This window comes from Kwoniella newhampshirensis, chromosome 6 (assembly GCF_039105145.1).
Source record: "Kwoniella newhampshirensis strain CBS 13917 chromosome 6, whole genome shotgun sequence".
NCBI classification, from domain to species: Eukaryota; Fungi; Basidiomycota; class Tremellomycetes; order Tremellales; family Cryptococcaceae; genus Kwoniella; species Kwoniella newhampshirensis.
This window is the reverse complement of record NC_089960.1, coordinates 1,507,702-1,529,259: the sequence shown is the minus strand read 5'-3', so window position 1 is coordinate 1,529,259 and position 21,558 is coordinate 1,507,702. Positions and strand designations below refer to the sequence as shown.

General features: G+C 54.2%; 5 protein-coding genes across 5 annotated transcripts; 4 read left to right on the top strand and 1 right to left on the bottom strand.

The window, feature by feature from the left end:
• Positions 1 to 2,854: 2,854 nt before the first annotated feature.
• On the top strand, positions 2,855 to 3,601 carry IAR55_003718 (uncharacterized protein; the record flags this gene model as incomplete). The annotated part of the gene is made up of 1 exon (XM_066946824.1): positions 2,855 to 3,601. The coding sequence occupies one exon, from the start codon at positions 2,855 to 2,857 to the stop codon at positions 3,599 to 3,601; it is 747 nt and encodes a 248-aa protein (XP_066803216.1).
• Positions 3,602 to 4,237: 636 nt separating this feature from the next.
• IAR55_003717 (uncharacterized protein) lies at positions 4,238 to 5,659 on the top strand (the record flags this gene model as incomplete). Its single annotated transcript, XM_066946823.1, has 6 exons — positions 4,238 to 4,285; positions 4,446 to 4,772; positions 4,898 to 5,041; positions 5,103 to 5,210; positions 5,254 to 5,501; positions 5,548 to 5,659. 6 exons carry the CDS (start codon positions 4,238 to 4,240, stop codon positions 5,657 to 5,659), a joined length of 987 nt encoding a protein of 328 aa, XP_066803215.1.
• A 1,731-nt stretch (positions 5,660 to 7,390) lies between these two features.
• IAR55_003716 (uncharacterized protein) lies at positions 7,391 to 11,477 on the top strand (the record flags this gene model as incomplete). The annotated part of the gene is made up of 7 exons (XM_066946822.1): positions 7,391 to 7,468; positions 7,534 to 7,842; positions 7,899 to 8,868; positions 8,929 to 9,054; positions 9,196 to 9,272; positions 9,640 to 10,689; positions 10,740 to 11,477. 7 exons carry the CDS (start codon positions 7,391 to 7,393, stop codon positions 11,475 to 11,477), a joined length of 3,348 nt encoding a protein of 1,115 aa, XP_066803214.1.
• A 365-nt stretch (positions 11,478 to 11,842) lies between these two features.
• IAR55_003715 (uncharacterized protein) lies at positions 11,843 to 15,893 on the bottom strand (the record flags this gene model as incomplete). Its single annotated transcript, XM_066946821.1, has 6 exons — positions 11,843 to 11,849; positions 11,903 to 14,598; positions 14,646 to 14,774; positions 14,924 to 15,001; positions 15,079 to 15,219; positions 15,513 to 15,893. The coding sequence occupies 6 exons, from the start codon at positions 15,891 to 15,893 to the stop codon at positions 11,843 to 11,845; spliced, it is 3,432 nt and encodes a 1,143-aa protein (XP_066803213.1).
• A 572-nt stretch (positions 15,894 to 16,465) lies between these two features.
• On the top strand, positions 16,466 to 20,434 carry IAR55_003714 (uncharacterized protein; the record flags this gene model as incomplete). Its single annotated transcript, XM_066946820.1, has 8 exons — positions 16,466 to 17,546; positions 17,605 to 17,789; positions 17,845 to 18,197; positions 18,557 to 19,078; positions 19,125 to 19,509; positions 19,633 to 19,698; positions 19,755 to 20,035; positions 20,272 to 20,434. The coding sequence occupies 8 exons, from the start codon at positions 16,466 to 16,468 to the stop codon at positions 20,432 to 20,434; spliced, it is 3,036 nt and encodes a 1,011-aa protein (XP_066803212.1).
• Between the last annotated feature and the right edge of the window lie 1,124 nt (positions 20,435 to 21,558).

The window sequence follows — 21,558 nt, the reverse complement described above, 5'->3', positions numbered from 1 at the left end:
CCCCTAACCCCTAACCCCCAACCCCCTAACCCCTAACCCCCTAACCCCCAACCCCTAACCCCTAACCCCTAACCCCTAACCCCCTAACCCCTAACCCCTAACCCCTAACCCCCTAACCCCTAACCCCTAACCCCTAACCCCTAACCCCTAACCCCTAACCCCTAACCCCTAACCCCTAACCCCTAACCCCTAACCCCCAACAACCCCTAACCCCCTAACCCCTAACCCCTAACCCCTAACCCCCTAACCCCTAACCCCCTAACCCCCTAACCCCCTAACCCCTAACCCCTAACCCCTAACCCCTAACCCCTAACCCCCTAACCCCTAACCCCTAACCCCTAACCCCTAACCCCTAACCCCTAACCCCTAACCCCTAACCCCTAACCCCTAACCCCTAACCCCTAACCCCTAACCCCTAACCCCTAACCCCCCCTAACCCCTAACCCCTAACCCCTAACCCCTAACCCCTAAGAGATGGTGTAGTACGACGAGCGAGACGGTATATCCCCAATCCGAGCACTCACACCCATCCAGTAACATGTACCAATCCACTTCTCTTTCAAAGCCCATCGCATGGTCAAAGCCATCCCACTAAAAGAGCCATTCCCCAGCAGAGCAGCTGTAACGAGTCGTCATCCGACAGCAAGCCGTTGCTGCATTTGCGGTTCTGTGAATGTGGGTCTGCGATGCAACGTGGAAGCATGAGCAAGAAAGTAATCTGGGACAAGAGGGTCTTCAGCGAGAATTGATCAGGTGTCTGTCGTAAATGATTGAGGGTCACAAGCACTCACCAGTGATGTCGCAGCGTAAAAACAGCTCGTCATCCACCAGGAACAGCCCGTCATTCACCACAGGATCGTGCATCACAAAGCCGCCTGTTGGAAGATCGTAAGAGGTGAGTCAAGCCCCGGCATATCGTCTGAAGCTGGGACGTTAAAGGGGATTGTGTGTCAAGAAGGAGCCAATCACGACCAAACGGGAGGATGGTCCGAGTTTAGGACGCACTTACAGCATTTCCACAGATCCCAGAAAGCCCATCGATGTCATCTCCTCCATTGGACCGTAGACTCGATGGTTTGACGCTCCCTGGTACTGGAGGGTTGCTACGACGTATAGTGAGCTTGGCAACGAAAGAGGTCACGGAAGATATCGAAGACAGGACCTCCCACTCTGCTTGACACGTAGATGGATGACACTGACAGGACCACCATGACCTTTCCACCAGGCTGAAATAGCCTTCATTTCATATGCTGGCTCCTGTAGTTGCCCTCCTCGTCCACCTGTTTGAATGAGCGGTGACTTGGGACTGTACAGGATGAGTTTGCGGAGTGACGAGTACGTGAGAGGATGACTGAGGATGAGTTACGAGAAAGGTCGAGCCTGTCGACGTGAGGAGCAGGCGCGCGAAAGCAGTCGCCATCCCTCTTCAAGACAGACACACTCACTGAGATCTGCTCATATGTCTCGCCCACTCTCTGGGCCTTCTCAAAGCAATCTCTTCGACTGACAGTCAAGGGGAACCCACAGGTGGTAGGTTCTTTCGTGAGAGACCCTAACTACACGCCTAAGATGAGCCGAGGACATGGTATGAGTGCACTCACCAGGACCTTCCGCGTATACTCTGATACCATCTTCACTTGTCCAAGCCTTGCTCCAAGTCGTCATCACACATCAGTGTCGCCTCGGGGAGCGGTCGATGATCATGCCGGTGAGACCAGGTGCTCATGTGGGCGTTTCACGATAGATGAATGCATGAGATGGACGAGAGCTCCCCGGTTGATGCCGCCTTAGTCTTCACCACGTACTTCGTCGCCTCTATGCATCGTTGGGCATGGTATGAAGACAGAATGATCCCAAAGGAGCGATGGCATAAGTTGTGTTGACGAGAAGCTGCGGGATCAAATCGATCAACCTCAGGTGGAGGTCGACCACTTGTTTTCACCTTCACCTCGTTACTCTTCCATAAAAGTGCTCCTTCACTTCTACTCGGATGCTACTATACTGCATACGATGTCCAGCATCCAGGACGACGAGCGCGCGGAGCTGGTATTGGAGTTCGCGAAGAAGCGACCAGATGGGTCGCTCGTGTGAGTGCGGGCAGTGTACCATATCGATCGTCCCCATCCTTCCTCGCCTCCCTGTATTTGCGTCGTCTTTCTCCTCGCCACATTTCATTCCCCTGCTCGTGCTGATGCTTACTTGCCACGGCTACTGTCCACCTTGTCCACCCTCTCAACCATCTCACGACGGCCCGCCACCTGTCTCTCCGGTAAATCACGCCAATACAATGCACTCTCTCAGGATCTCCCACCGATGTCACACCACACGACTGCTGGGAATCAAATGCGTCATTGACAAAGTCACAAAATGGGAACGCCTGGGAGGAGACAGGTATCAAGGCACTCTGCCCGAATGTCGCTTCTGCCTGAATGAAATGGTGAAATGCTCTCTTGCTTTGGTATACGTGATAGTCGGTGGCAAACACACCTACTTCGTGGCAAGGACAGATGCTCGCCTCCAAGGCGATCTTCCTCGGGTTGAACAGTTGATCGGCTACGACACTGAAGCATGGAGAGACTTGGTGACAAGCTGGGGTGGTACAACGCAGGCTAAGCGTAAGATTCGAAGGTTTTGTCGGGAGCTGCAAAGACCGGTGAGTATGGTCGTAATGCGCCAGAGAGGGTGATATAGCTCAAGCGCTTTCCCTGTGCAGCCCGAGAAACCATATACTGGCCCTCTTCGCGTACAGCCGAGTCGGAAAGCCCGTCCGAAGGGCCCCATTCGCGATATCACCACAGAGACATCCGACATCGAGCGAGAGCAACACTACAGATCTCTCAGGAGGCTACAGAGGATGCATTGGGATCTTGAGGGTAACATCAAGGGTATCAGGCGTCATCTGTGGGCAGGGTCAGATCGAGAGTACAACAAGGAGTCGTCAGTGTCATACGAATCAGCGACGGAAGGTGTGAACAGCGATGAAGAGGAGAAGATGACGTGGGGCGACGACGATCATTTTCCGGAAGCGCCTGACTCTCAACCATCCGTCGACGGCATGATCGAGGGGATCCTCCGACGCTCCGAAGGAAAAGAAAAGCATCTCGTCCGGCGTCATTACTCCTCTTCCCCCGAACCAGCGCCACATAGCGGATCGACTGCTTATACCTTTCCCTCCAACCAGCCTCGTTTCCCGTCGAGAGGACAAACCGACGAGTTCCTATCGAGCAATCCGACGAGAGACGAGCTGATCGATTACATCCACAAACTCACCGAAGGCTATGAGAGACATACCCATCCCTTTTTCCTCAGCCATGATTCACCTCCGCCCCTCGATTTGCCCGACATGATTGACAATGGGTTGCATTTTGCGCAGCCGGAAAACAGCCAGCATCTCCACCGACACCTGCCAACTCCCATCTCCTCTGCAAATCGACCGCAGACTCCCCCTCACCCTCCAACTCCTCCTTTGACCTCCTCCGATCATGAGCAAGGACGTCGAGAGCTGTCCACTGATTCAGGTCAAGAGCCAGACTACATCAGCGACCACTCGAACATGGAAGACCAGGTATACATCAGGCTAAGAGGGCCATGGTTCGAGTGAGTCCTTTCCTTAGTGACACACGCATCCGCTGATACATCTCCTCAGAGTGCCTGGGGTATACTGCTGGTTGACCGCCGCCTATCGCTCACCCTGCATTTTCCGTGATCAACCCGTGTCCACCCCGAAGGGCGACGTGATCGAGATCACCTTTGCTTGCTGCGAATTCTGCGCGGGAGTGTGTGCAAGCGATTGTAGTCTGTCAGAGGTCACGCTGCTCTATCGACCGAGTGGCGGACAGCCGATGTGGAGGTGTAGGCGAGATGGACGCGAATTCACATCATTGAGAGCGGCGGAGGTGCGCATGGGAACGGGGACGGAAGATGACCGGGAGGAGATACTGAACCAGCTCGAGTATGGGTCGCGGAAACGTGCCCTGAAGGTCTGGCTGGAGGGACGAAATGGACAATTCGAGCACTGGTCGTGGAGTGATCGTCAAGTACAGTGGGTGGATGGGTAGTGCTGATAGATGCAGAGGCGGATGTGTTATGATGAATCGGTCGTGGTTCTAAGGTGTCTGAGGCATATTTACGTAATGCATCAGACTTGAAACCGTGCAATGCCTCCACTCCACTTCATTGCATTTGAGCACCTCCATCATCACGTCAAAACCTCCATCATCACCTCTAAAGGCTCAGCATGGAGGACACTTGCCCAGTGCTGTACCCAAACCCTCTCGAGGTTCACGTAGGTCTACCAGTCACACGCCGCGCTGACCCAACAGTTTCTCACCAGATACATCAGCAAGATCTTTCCTGATCACTTCGAAAACGGAATGGTGAAAATCGTCTTTCCTCCCGAGTCCCGAGTCACAATACCCTCTGAATCCCTCTCTCACGATACTCAGGTCAATAACCGACGGCAAATCGTGTCTCATCTATCCTCCGACCAAGTCTATCTGTACGATGAGGCCAACCAAGCCAAGGAGGTCAGTCTCCAATCGTACTTCCATCAGGATGACTATGTGTGTGATGACCTCGAAGGTTACCCCAAGAAAGTGACCAATCCTTTCGGAGCGGACGGCGGATGGAACGAGGACCGACTGTGGGAGAATCATGAGGACTCTGACGGCGCTTTTCCCCCCGAGCTATGCGCAAGACTTGTCGACGACATCTTGGGCAACTTGAAAGGGGAAGAAGAAGGGGCACACAAGGGAAAGAAGAGAATATATAAAGTGTTCGAGCAGTACAGCATTAATTCCTGGAGAGGTGAATACACAGTCCCGCACGAATGGTCTGCTCATACCCCTCCATGCCAGTCCGTCATCTATCCGAAAAGCCGGAACTCCCCGAACCCTAGTCGGACCTGGTCGACGACCCCATTTGGTCGAGGCTCAGGAAGGGGAACATGCTCGCAAAGTTTACCGACGACATTGATGGCATCACTGTTCCATGGAGCTACTTGGGCACGTACGGCAGCACCTTCCCAATCCACATCGAGGACGTGAGTGAGTTCCTCAGTGCTGTAGAGAAGTATCGAGTGTGACGACTTGACCTGACGACAGGCTGAACTGCTTTCCGCCAACTTCCAACTGGCCGGAGTGCCGAAAATATGGTGGACAGTGGTGTATGAGGACGTGGACAAGTTCATCAAGCTCCACAGGAGTGAGTACGTGCTCCAAGACGTGTGTAGCTGATAGAACAGCCCTTTTCCAGGCCACGTACAAGAACTGTACCGCTGGATATTATCACAAAGCCGGATTCATCTCCCCTGTCACCCTCGACGAACACGGCATCCGCTACACGATCGCCGTGCAGAGGCCACAGGAGATGGTGGTGACTTTTCCCAAAGGTTTCCATCAAGGAGTCAACCTTGGCTTCAACATCAACGAAGCGGTCAACTTTACCATCCCAGAATGGGAGGACTTCTCTACAAAGTCCTCGCTCTGCTGGTGCCCAAATCGGTGAGTCACTTCGGGGAGAAGATAGATACATGGCTGATGGCCGCAGACGGGATACCACCTGGACGTTGAAGGAAGCATTCAGGGAGCAGGGCGTGGAGATTGCTCGACCGGATCACGAGAAGTTCATGGCACTGAAAAAGCGAGCGAGTAAACATTAAGAGGTACGAAGAAGAGGAAGATAAAGATGCAGAGGGGGAAGGAGGCTTTGTTGTAGTTATACTGCGATGGTCAGGCAGGATGACACCGTTATAGTGCCATAACTTACTCTGTTGTTGTATAATAACCCATGCATAAGGCTCGCATAGTGACCTTGAGACCTTGAGGGACCTTTTTAAGCTGAGTGGATGGTACAATAGTGCTCCTCTGCTCCTTCCACCGCATCCCCCGCCCCCCTCTTTCGTCGTATCACCTCCGCCCCGCCGCTATCTCTCGCCTAAGGTTCTCGGTCTCCTTCATCACGTCTTCCTTGGTGCACCTCCCCCGTGCAGCAATACTCTCCGCGGTCGTTTCATAATAGGACTTCCCCCAGAAGGCCTCAGGAACTGACAAACGACCATCCCTAGATATCAGCTTGACCAGAAGCAAAGCACCACTCACCACGCGACTCCGAACCACCTTCGCCATCTCTCCTCATCCTCCTCAGCCTTTTCTTCCACAGGAAGGTTCTTCAGAAAGTCGATCATGTACTCCTGAATGGTAACACAGTGAACACCTTCTGATAGAGGCAGCATCCTGATGATCGAGGGGTCTGTGGGGAGTTGATCAAACCATGGGTGGTCGATGGAAGGGAGGAAGTGTTGAGTTTGGGTGATCCACTTTCCTGAATTGCTGCAAGGTTGCTCCTCTAGGGTCGTGCAGCATTGTCGGCAGCGCTCAAGGATGAGGGTCTCTTTCTCGACTTGAGGCCTTGCAAATTCGCAAACGTTGCTGTCATCTTTGCAGACCTGACATGGGTGTATGTCGGGGTGACTATGGTGTCAGCGCTAACTCACGTTGAGACACTTACGACCAGGTTTCCAGGTCGTCGTTTGAGCCTCTGATCCACCCAGCAGCTCGAAGGATGCCACGATCTTGGGCGATCTTGAGGTAAACTTGATTTGGCGCTTGCATCGGGGACGACCACTTGATGACGGGATAGCGTTGATGGAGTGAAGGTGAGAGAACAATAAAGAAACCCGACCGGTGGCAAAAGTGGAGGTGGTCCATGAAACTTAACGCGCCAGGGAGGTACCAAATGTCGCGTTTCAGAGCCACACACTCGATTCTTTTCTTCTTCTTCTTCTTCTTTCTTCCTCTTTGTCCCCGCTCTCCATCAATCGACCATTCTCATTCACTTTTCATGGTGGTCTCTCCAGACCTTCCAAGGTGTGAGGATAGTCGTGATAGCAGCGATCTTTGATCTCGTTAGTCCCATCAGGAACACCATTCACCCAAGCATCATCATCTTCATTCCTCGCTCTGTGGCCCTGCCCGACTTCGTCGTCCCCCGCAACTCGAGTCAGCTATCCTAGAGATGGTCCGACCTCTGACCAAATTGGAGAAGCGATATAGGGAGGAGTTTCGAAGATGTTTACAAAGTGCGGGAGACCCTGACCGCTCGTGAGTAACTCGTTTGGAGCGGGCCGCCCTCTTCTGAAACACGAGGAAATCCATGTTGATGTTGTGATACTCCCACCAGGACGATTGCAGGCTATAAATGCCATGGCTGTTATGTGAAAGGTATTCTCTGCGTCATGAAAATTGCCAGCAACGGCCAAACTTTTCAGCTGCAGCCGATTGACCGCGATGATGGCTCGTACTACTGCTATTGGCCAACCGGCTGCGTCGATTGCGGCAATAAGGGCTGCTCGAATTCCTACACAAGTATCTTTCTCTTGCCGGACCACACCATGGTATGGGCTGTCAAAAATCAGGAGAAGGAGCGTTTCATCTACGATCTTCAGGAAATGTACAAGGCCGCTGCAGAGGTAAGTCAACGAATCCCGGTCTCGCTGACTTGTCACAGGCGAAAGCAGCCAGAGACCGCGAGAAGGAGGCGGCCAAGCTTCTCAAAGTGCAACGAGCGAGTGAGGAGCGCGCTCCGAATACGACGGCATCGGCAAGCTCCAACGTGTTGGCTACATCATCGACGGGGAAGGCGGCGGAGGGACATTCTGGGCCCGTTTCCGAAGACGGGAACGATGTGGAAGATCAATTGCACACCGCTGAAAGCTCCTTCGGATCGAACAACGCGCCCCAGACCAAGCGCAAGACTCCCTCGTCTGCTGTTACTTCCCCTGAGAAGAAAAAGACTCACATTGACGGGCAGAAAAGCCGAACCAAGGTCTCCCGGAAGACTGATGTGAGTTCTATAGATATGTTGATTCGGAACGCTGACGATTACGTCATTCTCCACAGTTTACCTCAAGTTCTGACGGTGAAGGCACCGACGACGAATTGGCACATTTCCGAAAGAGCGTAATGGCGAAAAGGGCGAGACACAACAAGCCACTGTCACTCGATCCACCTTCCCCTGACGGTCCCTCGAGTAGCTCGCCGAACGGACAATCTGGTATCGTCGAATTCCACTCGCCCAAAACCCAACAGAACCCTCCCCTTCCCCAGCATCGTCAATCCAGCTCCTCGCCCGGGCCATCATCACAGCTCCACCTCCTGAGTCACGATGAGATCGACGAACAGAGGGCACTACGTCACATTGCCGCTCTCACTTCGAAAGGCGTGGCTTTCTCAGACGGTTTGGCAAAATTGGCGGGTGACATGCTCGTCAACCTGTTCAAACAAGGCAGTGTCCATGCTCGGATGGTTGACGAGGAGAGGAAGAAGAATGCGAGGCTGGACGCTCGTATACAGGAGCTCGAGGAGAACTTTAAGGAGGCTGAAGACTTCGTGGAGACTTCGCAAGCGAGGATCGAGAGGTGGGAGGTGGAGATGCAGGAGAATGACACCAAGCACGAGAAGGAGTTGAAGGAGAGGGATGACGCGAACCTTGCTGTTAAGATGGCGTATGAGGTGAAGTTGACGGCCATGCAGCAGAAGCTAGAGAATGCCGATGCTTCCAAAGCATGTCCGGAGCAGATTCGTGACGGCAGTCTTCAATTGAAACTGGACGAGTCGCAAAGGCAATGCGAGAGTCTGGAAGCCAAGATAAGTGAGATGAAGACCGACCGGGAGGCTGAGAAGGAAGGCTGGGAGAATAAGAAGCAGGAAGAGGAAAAGACAGCTGCCGAATTGAAGTCAAGCGTGGAGAGGGTCAGCAAGGAGAACGAGGGGCTCAGAAAGAAACTGAAGGAAATGGAGGCATTAGTCGGGGAGTTGAGCAAGGAGCTCGGTGAGGTGAGACAAGAGAATGAGGAGCTGGACACCAGAGGTAAGTCTTGATATCAGGACGTGAGCTGACTTTCAGTCACCGTTCTCAACGGGGAGAAAGTTGCTCTGAAAGAACGCGCCAAACGCAAAGAGGACGAACACCAAGCCATCAAGGATAAGCTGGCAGCCGATCTCGAAGCGAGCCAGAAGGTGACGGACGACAACATGGCTGCATCTGACAAGAAGAGTGAGTTCCAGTGGATGGCACCTCGCTGACACGTTGCAGTCTACGATCTTGAGAACAGTTTAGCAACTGCAAGCGGAGAAATCACAGACCTCCAAACCTCTCTTTCGACCCACATGTCTGAAGCTGCAAGGTTCACGACAGATCTGGCGATCGCTCGTGAGGAGTTGAACGAGATACGGCCCAAGTCTAAACGACTAGAAAAGGAGCGAGACAGGGCAGTGAGTCGCTGTCTGTCACTGGAGGAGAGATTGGGTCTGCGCAAGACGAGGCAGTGGGCCATTGCGGAGCCCGTTACCGATGACGAGTGGACAGAGGTCATGAAGCGCTTGACGCAGTAGATAGTATCGTAACAAGTCCCTCGCAAACAATAGGTCATCATCGGTCGGGCGCGGGGCCGCCACATTCTTCCATGCATGTTCCTTGTGAAGTAACTTGTCGTTTCAGTCCATTTAGCTTCCGCGTTTTCATCACCGTCTCTTTTGTCTTCATTCTCTTTCGCAACACATCGGTTACCTTCCAACACGTTCACGGCTGTCACCCAGTAGCTTCTCCCCGCTTACAGCAGCTATTGAGCGCTCAGTCCAGCCGCAACAAGGACTCACGCCGCTTTCAGGCGCCACCTTTCCTCGACTGCCTTCCAGCATCCTTCCTTCCTCGTCAAAAGCTTTCTTGCCGACCGACACCCCAACACCAGCGTCCTCCTCCTCGTCGACCACCCAGCCCACGGCCTCTGTTGTATCGAACATCTCGGACACCTCATCTGAACCTGCTCCAAACCCTTCAATCGTCGCTCCCGCAAAGAAAGGCCCGCTCACCAAGTGGGCAACCGACAACCCCGACTGGGCTGCACCTCCCGGTTACGACAGAGCTGTCTTCAACTGGTACTGGTACCACAAGATGAGAGAGCTCATGGAAGACCACAAAATCTCTCGAGATGAATCCGCAAGTAAGAAGAGAAAGGCGGGAGAACGGCAGGTTATAGCACCAAAGCAATCGAAGGTTGAGGTGTCAAATGAAAAGACGAAGGGGATGTTGAAGAACAAGGTCGGGCCATCGAAAGACAAGCAGGTAGCGGTGACAAAGGAGAAGCAAGTCGACAAGAAGGAGGCGGACGATACCGATGATTTGGAAGGGGAGTACATGCTGGCATGTCCACCGAGAAAACCTTTTCCTCCGAAAGTCCCAAAGCCTGTTCAAGCCAACAGAAACTCAGGAAACTCGACAGCTACCGCACTCGAGACTCCTCAAGCCCCATCTCTAGCACCACAACGACCTGGGTCTTTCCGACGACCCCTCAGAAGGCCCACACAACCTCTTCAAGCTAGTCAACAGCCTGCTCGAGCCCCGGCGAGGCGGTCCGCTTATCATCCTTCTCAACGTCACCTCCCAACTCCGCAACTCTCGTTGTCAAAGCCGCGAGCGTCCTCCACAACCCGTAGCGACACCCGCAGCTCCATCACGGCTTCCCCTGTGTCTCAAGACGCGACCATGATGAGGCAGACGCTGCGAGCGCCAGGATTGATGGTTGAGCTGGATGAGGAGGAGGAGGGGGAGGAGGAGGGAGGAGGAGGGGAGGAGGAGGGGGAGGAGGAGGGGGAGGAGGAGAGGGAAGAGGACGAGTTTGCATCTCCTCCTGTAAGTCTGCTTTCACTAGTCTGCACTACTCGACTGACAATGCATCGTAGTTACCATGCGGCAGATCCTCATCTCGACCTACGCCGTCTCCCCGTGCACTTCCCGCTCCTCGTTCCATTTTTCATCACCGACCGACCAGCCTTTCCGTCAACTCCTCGTCATCCTCCATCGCAATCCCCAGAACAAAAAAACCTCCTGCCGTTCATCCCCCATATCTCTCTCGACTCGCCAGAGAAGTCAGCACTCAATGCGAGCTCATGTTCAAACAGGAAGATCTCAACGAGCGTTCGGGTCCTGGAGTCATCGACGACGACATATACGCCTGGGCAATGTTTCCTTGGTCAGATAGGAAGAGATGGCCGTCTGATCAGCTCGAGATTGACATCTCTGCGTGTGGTGCCAGTGCTTTACACTGGTTCCAGGCTCGTCGACCCCCTGAACGCAAGCTTCCCCGCTGCTGCAGAGGGGTCCCAAGAGGTTATGTTGAGCTAGGTCACACCATCATGAACGGCTACGATTCTGAACGATTCGAGGTCATTCAGCGGCAGACGGAAACCCATATGGCGACTCGAGGGATTCACTTCCTGCTCGGCTGGTGGCGGTGTCTATGTCATCTTATCGAGGACATGGCTGAAAGAAAGAGGAACAGAGATGTCCGGTGTCTGGTTACACTGGAAGACCACCTGTGGAAGGTGATCGACAAACGTCTGAAGGATGCTTGGGCGAGGGAGACGGGCGAGTTGGAGGTGTCGAGGGGGTCAATGAAGAAGGAAAAGACCGCTGTGTGATGCTCGAGGTGAGTCTGTGCTACCGAGGATCCTCGCTGAGCATGGTTACAGTGACGCGCAGATGTGTTTTTAGAGTGTATGTGTAGGCGACCGGGAGTTCAAATGAGCACAGCTAGCGTTTCAGATGCGTACCATTTCCGAGGCATTTACGACATAGTTATGAAACCCGATGCATTCGTTACGTGATTCCCTCGATCCGAGGCACGAAGCGATCCTCAAGCTGTCTCACCTTCCACGTCTGCAGCCCCTGCATTCTTTGCCAATGCAACATCCAATATGAAGCTCTGGCTGAGTGGTTGTACTGACCCTCGGTAGCTTAAGGGGTTCTGAGAAGACGTACAGCACGAAACATGTATAACTTTACCTCACAAGCTATTCCGAGGCCTAGCATCTTTGTCAGCTCTCGTAGCTTGTGGCTGACTCACCTTTCCGTCCGCCGCTGCGCGTCCTTGACCAATGCCTCTAGACTCGTCCATCGTGTACGCTCCTCTTTACACAACTCTTTGAAGAGATCCGAGGTCCCATGTTGGTCGAACTCCTCCACCGTAGCTCTGGCAATCACCGCCCAAGCCGCCATCCTGACCTTTTCTTTGTCAAACGGAACCGTCTCTGCTTTCCACTGCCGCTCATAAAACTTTCTCTGTTTCTTGATCGACTCTACAGTCAGGGCCTGGGCCCCCTCCAGATACTCTTGACGCACTGTCGCGTAATATTCATCCACAGGCACCGCATATGGGTCAAGACGATGTTGAAGCTTGACATTCTCACCTGTCCCCATTGCTTGAGTCACAGCAGCGGGGAACGACCAGGGAGGAGAGGAAAAGTGGTCGATGACAAGGGACGACTGATGCTGTGGGACGGCGAATGACGATGTGCGGTCTTGTGTGGGCGTATCTCGAGAAGAGGTCGCGGGAGCTGTTGCTCGAGGCATTGGAGGTGCAGGTGGAGTCGACGTGTCGGTCGAAGGTCGGGGAGCGATGGAGGATGTGCCGAGAGATGTACCGCTGTGTATCTTGTGTTCCAAGCTGCCCAGCTTCTCCTTGAGCTCCTGGAATTGTATCTCTGCCTCTGACCTTGCCATCCTCCCTTCCAGTCCACCCTTGTCCTCCTTCTTTCCCAACTCTGTGCTCAGTTGGATCGACGTGATGTATAGCTCTGACGCAGCACTGGTCTTCAGGTACTGGTCGAGAGCGTTGGGAGAGACTTTGCTGTTGGCCAGGGTTTGGACCTCATCCACCTTCCCCCTGACATCGTTCAGTCCCTGGAGAGCTGCTTCCGCACCGTTCACGCCCTCCACAGCCTTCGCCATGGAGTCAGCCGCGTTGGCGACGGCGGTGTTGGCAGTGTTTTGGGCCAGAGATGCCGCGGAGGAGATAGATTCCAAGGACGACTTCAGAGCATAGGCGGAGAGAGCTGAAGAGTTCAGCTTGCTGCTCGCCTCGGTTTGGGCTGATTGAGCCAAATCTCGGACAATGTCAAGTTCAGCCGGTGATATGTAGGCCGTTGAAGATGATAGATAAGATGTCCTAGCTTCCGACTTGAGGAGGTAGTCGGAGAGGCTCGAAGGCTTGACGATGGCGGTGCTGGCTGGGAGGTAGGTGCTCTCGGCGTCGGTCCTGCGAAGGTACAGGTCGAGATCTGTAGCCGTGATCAAGGGCGTTGACGCCGAAAGATAGGAGCTGCTAGCGGTAGTCTGATTGAGATAGGTCGACGCCGCCTCTGTCTTCTTCAAGTAAAGGTCCAAGTCGGAAGTCGTGGCCAACGCTGTGCTCAAAGGGTGATACAAAGTCGCAGCAGCGGACTTTTCAAGATAGAGGTCCAAGTCACCGGGCTTGACAAGGGGGGTGGTCGCTAGGATGTAGGTTGAAGTCGCCTGAGTCTTTGTCAAATATTTGCTAAGATCCGCGGAAGACGCTTTCGACGCCAGAGCAGTCTCTGTCGCCGTGACCGCGCTGCTCAAAGAGCCCAACTCCTCCTTGGTTGAATATATCCCTGCAGCCTTGTCCTCCATCAGAACGCCTTCAAGAGCTGACGACGATAGTTTGGTATCTGCCAACTCCTTGGCATCGCTGGCGGCTCTGGCAACACCGGCGAGTTTGTCCAACGTGGCGAAAGTCGAGGCAGCGACTGTCTTGCGAAGGTAGGACCCGAACCTGGCATCCGCATCGAGAGCCACATCTACTGTAGCGAAGACAACCCCTTGCAGTCGACGTAGCGCCTGAGAGACAGAGTCGGCCGTTCCATTGACCGAAACGATCGCCCTGTCGATCCGCTCGTGTAGCTCCCGGGCGTCCATGGCTTCTCTGGATCTCACGGACGCCAGGTCCGCTGCGCAGCGGGTGACATGGCCGTGCAAGGTACCCGCCTGACCTTCCAAGAGTCTGTGAAGGGCTCGATCTGACAACTGATAGCTGTGGAGTGTGACGTAGGAAGAGAGAGCATGAGCAAGGGCGGTGGATGTGATGTACCCGGTCAGGGTTTGGTGAATCTCGGTCTTGAGCGAATCCAGAGACTTGTTGTGGTCCGTCATCGAGATATAGCTCGAGATCGACGATGCAGGGAGCGCATCTTTCGCCAATATCTCCGTCTTACCGACACGAGTGACCAGCCTTCCCAAATCGCATTTCACGTCCTTCACTTGCGATGTCAAACCCCTCACTGCCTTTGCCTCCTTGTCCAGATCCGCTCTGATGACCGCAAGACTCCCCCTCGTCCCCTGCCTGATGGAAGCAAGCTCTTCCTTGATCCCCTTGATCGGGATCTTCTCAAGCCTCACATCAAGATCTCGGATATTATCCTCGCTAGACTTGATCTTCTCACAAAGATGCCGAATGGATTTGACGAGAGAGTCTGTGGTAGCATAGCCATCCAGCGTGGCGGAGAGAGCGTAGGGAGAGAGATGAGTTTGAATGAGATACTTGTCGAGAGAGGATGTCAAGGCGTAGGGACCGAGATCTTCCTTTGTGACGTAAGAGGACAGACTTGATTTCAAGCAGTAGTCCTCCATGTCGTTCTTCTTGGCAAACGAAGTGCTGGTCGAAAGCAGCACGTAAGAGTCGAGGTCGGTCTTTTTGGCCAACGCGTCGAGTTCGGGACGTTTCACGAGCGGATCCAGTGCCGACTTGAGAGCGTACTGATGGTCAGCGGCGTTACGTTGCTCCGACTCACCTGGCCGATCTTTTCTTCTAGCGTAGTCACCATTGCTCTCGTCCTCTCAGAGGTATCTGTGACATACTTGTCAAGGGTCGTTGAGGTGACATAGGACCTTTCGTTCAACTTCTTGAGTGAGACATAGTCCTTGGCCGATGTCAGCTCAGGCTTGAACCGACCAACTCACTTTTTCAATCTTCCTTTTCACATCATTGACAAAGCCCGTCGAGGCAAGACCCATTGATGACTCCCGAGAGAGGTACTGACCATCAGCTGGGCACGTCGGCGTCACTCACGTTCCGAAGTCGCTCCGTGAATTGTTCCTTGAGACTCTCCTTGGTCACATATGCGCTCAGCTTCTGTTCCATGTCCGTCTGGGTCGGAAGCGCTCCCAATAGAGCAACCAGATCGCTCTTGGAGGTCAGCTACGTCGACACTTGGAGCAACTCACGATCTCCTTTCCCCTCTCATCATGCTCCCTCGCTCTGGCCTCCTCAGCCTCCTGTCGAGCTGTCTCTGCCGCCACGCATCTCTCCTCCAAAGCCTTGAGACGCACGTGAATCTCCTCGTAGACCATCTGAGCATTCGGACCCTGAGACATCTGTCAGCGAGTGTTTGAGCGCATGAAACGTTGGATCCGGCAAACGCGCCTTGTTTCCAGATTTCGACGGCGACTGGCGGTTACGATCATCAGCATGGTCCGTGAGAATTCGGGGGAGGACCTACCGCCGACGATTTCCCCCTTGCTGCTGCCCCGTTTGCTCCGTACGGGTGAGTGCTTCTGCTCTTCCCATATTGGTGTTTGGGTCTGCTTCGAAGGTTACGCCCTTCAGGGGTTTTGGGTGGATCCCTTTGGTCAGTGCGGTTTTTACCGGGGGCACTTACGATAGAACCTGCATTCCTCTGACTATCTTTATTGTTTTCCTGATCTACCATCTCAACCTCCTCGACCTCCTCGACCTCCTCGACCTCCTCGACCTCCTCCACCGCCTCGACCTCCTCGACCGCCTCTCGGAACGCTTGCGCCTCGGAACCCACCGGGACGTCTCCACCTTGATTCCCCCCGCCGAACACATCCTCTTCATTCTCTTGATCGCTATCAACCGCTCGACGTCTTCTCTTTCTGAATGGTTCAACCTTGGGAGAACTGCGATTGGAGGAAGGGGGAGAGCTGGGTTGAGTCTGACGAGAGGGGGTGAATGCTGCAGGATGTGTGCCTGTTATCTTGTCTCGAGAGACGAGATGCGGCGTTGCAGGTGGTGCCATTGTTGCCGAAATGATCGCAGGGGAGTGTGTTGTGAGAGTAAAGATGCGTCCTTGTGCAGGAATATGCTGATGTCAAGACGAGGAGGAACGATGAGAGAGGGTGTGAGGATTGATTGTTGAGTGAGAAATCAATATGAGAAAGCAGATTGCAGCAGTGCCGGCTCAAAGTCACAAGTCACAAGTCACTCGCGTCCGGGTGGATGACGACGCCCTGACCAATCTCTATCTTCTCAGATCAGGTCGACCATCTTTCATCGATCGTATCTCCATGAGCGGTGATGCATGCGTGGAGAGGTATACACCAGGACATGCGCGCTTCGCAGCTCTATCTGGCTTGATTTTCTCCCTCTCCTTACGAGCGATATTGCGTGAAAAAATCAAACCTACCTGCGCTCTTTCGACAGATACCCATACAAACTCTAAGTCGCCACTGGGTCATAGCGTTGGTGCTGAAGCTGGAGCTTACTCCTCGTCTCGTCGTCTCCTCCTTGTTCTCTCTCTCTTCTTTGCATGAGCTTTGATCAGAAACACATTACTGCGAGCCTCTTACACCAATTTTCATCGCCGTCGTCATGGTGTCCCCTCCACCACCCCCCAAACGCGCTTTAGCGATGCCAGACGATGAGAGGAAGAGAGCAAAGAAGCAGAAAGGTGACCAGAGGGATTCCACCTCGTCGACGTCTCGTAGCAACGACCTCAGCTCTCGCCCGCCGCTCACTACCGTCTCCGCCAACACCAGCAGAGCCTCGTCTGCCTCCTTGAAACCTTTGTCGGCATATGATACGTTCAGTTCTCGCACAAGATTTCCTGCCTTGCCCTTCACCAGTTCTTCTTCTTCTTCTTCCAGAAGGACTCACGCCTCCTCTTCGACCACGACGAACACACCTGCGTCGACCACAAACCCAACCACGTCTTCTTCCTCCACCGCCTCTTCGTCAACGCTAGTGAATCCGCCAGGCAAGATGTTGCCACCGCCCATCCCCAAACAAGCTTACCAATCGTCGGCGACGTCCTCCGCAGTGAACATCAGCTATCCCCTCGCCGACAGTTCACTGGACGGACCCCCCGAGCGGCGTACATCCTCTTCATCCACCCGCAATCAGCCTACACATCAAGTCTCAGCAGGCAGTTCCACCAAGGAGGCGGCCTCATACGCATCCAATAAGTCTAACGAGCAGACGACCTCCAGCCAGTTCAATCAGAACTCGATCCCCCTTCAGAAGCCCCCGACCAACTCCAGAGACAAGACATACACAACCACATCCTCGACACACAAGTCAGCCTCCAAAAACAGCACCACATCCTCAAAGGCGTCGATCACTCACCAACAACCACAATCGCTCGACCAGAATCAACGTCGACCAAGCACCTCCTCCACAAGATCTTCCTCAACATCAAGCGACACCAGTCGTCCTTATGCAAAGTCATCGACAATCTCAAAGGAGCTACCTCCGAGTCATCACGATGTCACCTCCTCCTCCGCCTCAGTCAATGATTCCAGCTCCACATCACAAGGCTCCGCCGCCCTACCCTCGCGACCGTTCCCCCGGATCATCCGACCCACTCTCAACTCCAAAGGCAGAAGTAGACATGCCCCATACGTGCCGCTCACTTACGCCGACATCTCCTCTGTTGTGACGAGAGCTTGGTCGGGTTCATTGAACCACTTGCCACGAGAGGTGAGTTAGCACGCTGCTGACATCGCTGACAGCCGTTAAGATTATCGTCGACCTGAGTGCTTGTGTCGGTGGCTCGGTGGCAAGCCTCGGCGCATACAGAAGCTGGGCGGATGACCGCGGATACAAAGAGGAGGCAGAGGTGGTGGATCAGTTCCTCGACAGGTACTCAAGATACCAATCCGAGGTGGAGACCTTGGCTAAGCAGCACGAAGCTAAGGTGAGTAAATCCCTCGAGACATCTCGCTGACGTGTAGACATCAACATCGTCTCAGCGTATCCCTCCTTCACGACCTCACAATGCTCACCTCTTTCGTACGTCCCTCGACCTGGCTTCTGCTTCGACTCTGGAACAAGCTCGAACCATCCTCCTCGAAGACCTACAAGCTTCGTGGGAGGATATCAACGCATACGGCTTGAGGGAGAAGAGGCAAGAAGGCACGTATCGGGAGGATGGTCCGAAAGCTCAAGCTTGGGTGAATGGGATCAGGGCGGCGGAGAACGAGGGCAGATTCATCGCGTTGGGGGAATCGAGTACAGATGTTCGAAGAGCGATCAGGTTGGTGGTGGATGGAACTGACCTGCATCGAGCAGGAGCGGCGACCGCCGGAAATTTAGCTTTATTTAAGTGAGTAGTCCCCCTCCGTTTCGTATTCCCCTTGGACCCGACCCTCCTCCTTATCGGTGCCCCCCACACTCGAGGATGGTGCTCCGCGCTATACGATTATCCCCCCTCCCCCTAGCTCTAGGAGCTACTTCCTTGCCTAAGTCCCAGGGACCTTTTCCTCCCCCGTCCGCAATCATCCCCTCCCCGCATCTTCAGAAACCCCCCTCCCATCCGGCGCTCCCTCCACCAGAATCCTCCCCACACCCCTCAGTAGCGTCATCTCGCCCCCTGTTACCTTTAGTCCACCTCCCCCACCCCCACCCCCATCCCCAACTTATACACAACCTGGTCTTCCGGTCCACGCTGACACTGCCGTGTAGATCTGGTCGATACCTCAGCTCCTCAGGGACGCCTACCCCCATCTCTACCGCCCGTCTGCTTTACGTACTGAACGGGTCGAAGAAGCGTGAGGGGGAGGACGGGTTCATTCATCGTCTCCTGGAAAAGTGGCGAGACTGTCGCATCGGCCCCATCAACCGCAAGGTCGATCATCCGGGCCTCCGACCAATCGTCCCTATCCCCGCATCATTCTCAGAAGCCGAGAAGGCTATCTTCCACCGTGCCGATGCACAGCGAGCTGCTGGACATCGGTACGATCAAAAGGTGGAAAAATTCGAACTGTTTGACAAGTGCGAGAAGGATTCCGAGATCGGGGCACACAAGATCACCGCAGAGTGCGGGGGTGTGTTCGATTTCGAGGAGATTACCGAGGGTAGTCTTGAGGAGGTGAAGGAGGCCCTGGAGGAAGACTGGAGTGATCCTGAATGGCGAGCGGATCTCTGGTCGCTTGTGGGGCGTCTGGACCACCTCAGGGAGAGAGAGACGGATCCATCCTGCAGCAGGTGAGTCGATCACGTGTTGTTTTTGATGATCACTAACGCCGCTCAGCTTCGATTACCGGCTGCTACTGGACAACCACATCATCCTCCTCGCCGTCTTGGGTATCTTTGATGATCTTCTTGGCAGCGTCGAGGACTTCAGCGCATTCTACCGAGAAGTCACTGTCCTTCTCTGCGCTGCGACTCTTTCGACGCAGCCCAGTATCTACAGTCTCATTATCTCTGCCCTGATCTACGATCAATTTCACGACTTACGGTCCAAGACGTCCTCGTCAACATTTTCGGCACAGTATACACTGCTGAATGAGATGGCAGTGACCATCCACGGAATGGCCATGTGCGCCACGGTCGGATGTCATCGCGTCTCCACCACCGAGGGGACGTCGGGGGAGAGGACCGTCAAGTCTTGGCGAGCTGCTCTGAGGGACTGTTTCGTGAGTGGCTCAGTATCCCGCTGTCGAACATATCTGATGCTGTTTCCAGAGCGCCTGTGAGCATCACGGATGTATGACGCCACTGGACTTAGTGTCCGATCTCACGGACGAACTTGGATTCAGTCAGGAGGAGGTGGCGAGCAGGAGACCGGGGACAAGAGCTCGAGACATGAGGTCCGGGGGAACGACGTGAGTGTGATGGGATCGATTTGCTGGCGTTGAGCTAACGATGAGTAGGTGGCGAGCTGCGGTGCGGGCACAGGGCGGTAAGAACAGGACAACAAGGTGGCCGTGTCCTGCCGTTCTTCATCCTCTGGGGGACAACGGGGAGGTGCGGGCGACTTCGCAGATGGTGCGGAGATTCGTCCACCGCCGCTGCCGTCAGGCCAAGCCCGGGGGTCAGGGGGTGGATTGAGGCCCCATCAGAGGCAGAGAAGAAGCTCGAGGCGCTCGAGGAGAAGCAGAGGACGGAAGAGGAGAAATTCCAGACTGTCTCAACATTCATAGCGATCATTCACCCTGCTCCGTGAGCTACCGCTACTGCGCCAACCATTACTACGCCTCCATCATCATCATAACGGCCGAAACAAGACACCACAGCACTATCGAGCCCTGCACATCAGCAACAGCCGGTCCCCTTTGATCATTGCGCCTTCTCCGTCCCCCGATCCTTCCCTCCTGAAAGGGCCAAACTCATGCCAAGATCGGAGAGATTGATCCTCGCCTTGACCCCTTCCAAGCATCCAACGACGACTACCACAGGTGTGGGCTTCGGGATCACCTACAAGGCAACTCCCAACCTTCCGTCGAGTCCGTCTCCAAGTTGAGGAAATTCTATGAAAGCACTTGGACGGATGATGTGCCATGGGACACACTGAGAGTCAGAGGAGCGGCGTGGGCCGTGGATGCCAGAGCTGTCATCTAGGAGTACAACCATCAGGGGCTCATTCGGTACTGTTCAAGGCACTCATCAAGGCGGAATAGAGTAGATGGACCAGCCTGTTGGAGGTGGTCAAGCAGATTGCAGCAGAAAAGGAGAGGTGAGTCGCCCAAGAGATACACGAGCTGAGCGAGTAGCCTTGGTAGGACTCAAAACAGCTTGTGAGGACGGAGTACACGATCAGATGTTTATGCGCTATGCACCCTATGTGTCTCTGTTCATGATACTGGTCAGTCATGGTCAGAACAGTTTGTGGTGAGGGCAAGCACACGATGCACCGTCACCGTTGCCTCGCAAGATCTGAGGTTCAAGGAGCACCAGGATACTCCCAGACCAGCTCAGGGAATCATGCAATGTTTCATGGAATAACTCGACACGCTCGAAACGGGATGACTCTGAAGGACACTTATATCATCTGCGCTGTAGAATACCGTCTGAATGGACTTACACTCTAATCTGCGGACATCTACAGGGCTCTGCGGGGTGTCAGGATAGTTCTTCGAATCACGGACTCACCTGGACTTTTACTCATATCTTCTCCTTCTTCACCTTTCGCTTCGCCTTCCTCGTCTCCTCTCTTGCCAGTCGGTGCCTCTCCACGGATCCCGCCTCCCACTCGGTGCGTCGTTGATAATCGACCTCGATCAGACGACACAGGTACCGCCACCAGCCGAGTAAAGCGTACCTTCTCGGTCTTCATATGCTCGTGCGTATCCCTTTCGATGGATTCGAAATGGCTCGAATCGAACCCTATCACGACCCTGTGAGTCAGCGCCAGATAGCCTCGTGGAACTCCTTCAGCAGAGGGAAGCTTGCGTCCCGGCGGTCGACCGTTGGCTACGTAGTCCGAGACATCCACTCCCACTTGATCTCCCCCCTCAGTTCGATCAAAGGCCTGATTCCGTGCCTAAAGACAAAAGGACCAGGTACAGAGTTAAAGCAATAATTGTGTTTCATGCTTGCTGAGACAGTATTCGCCACCCAATCTCATCAGTTCTCTTTCTGCTTGATACATGTCCTGTAATCAAATGTGTTGGCTCTACTCGCTTGACGACCTAACGATCATCAGCGTTGACGCATCAAGGTATTACCTCAGCGATTAATGAAGC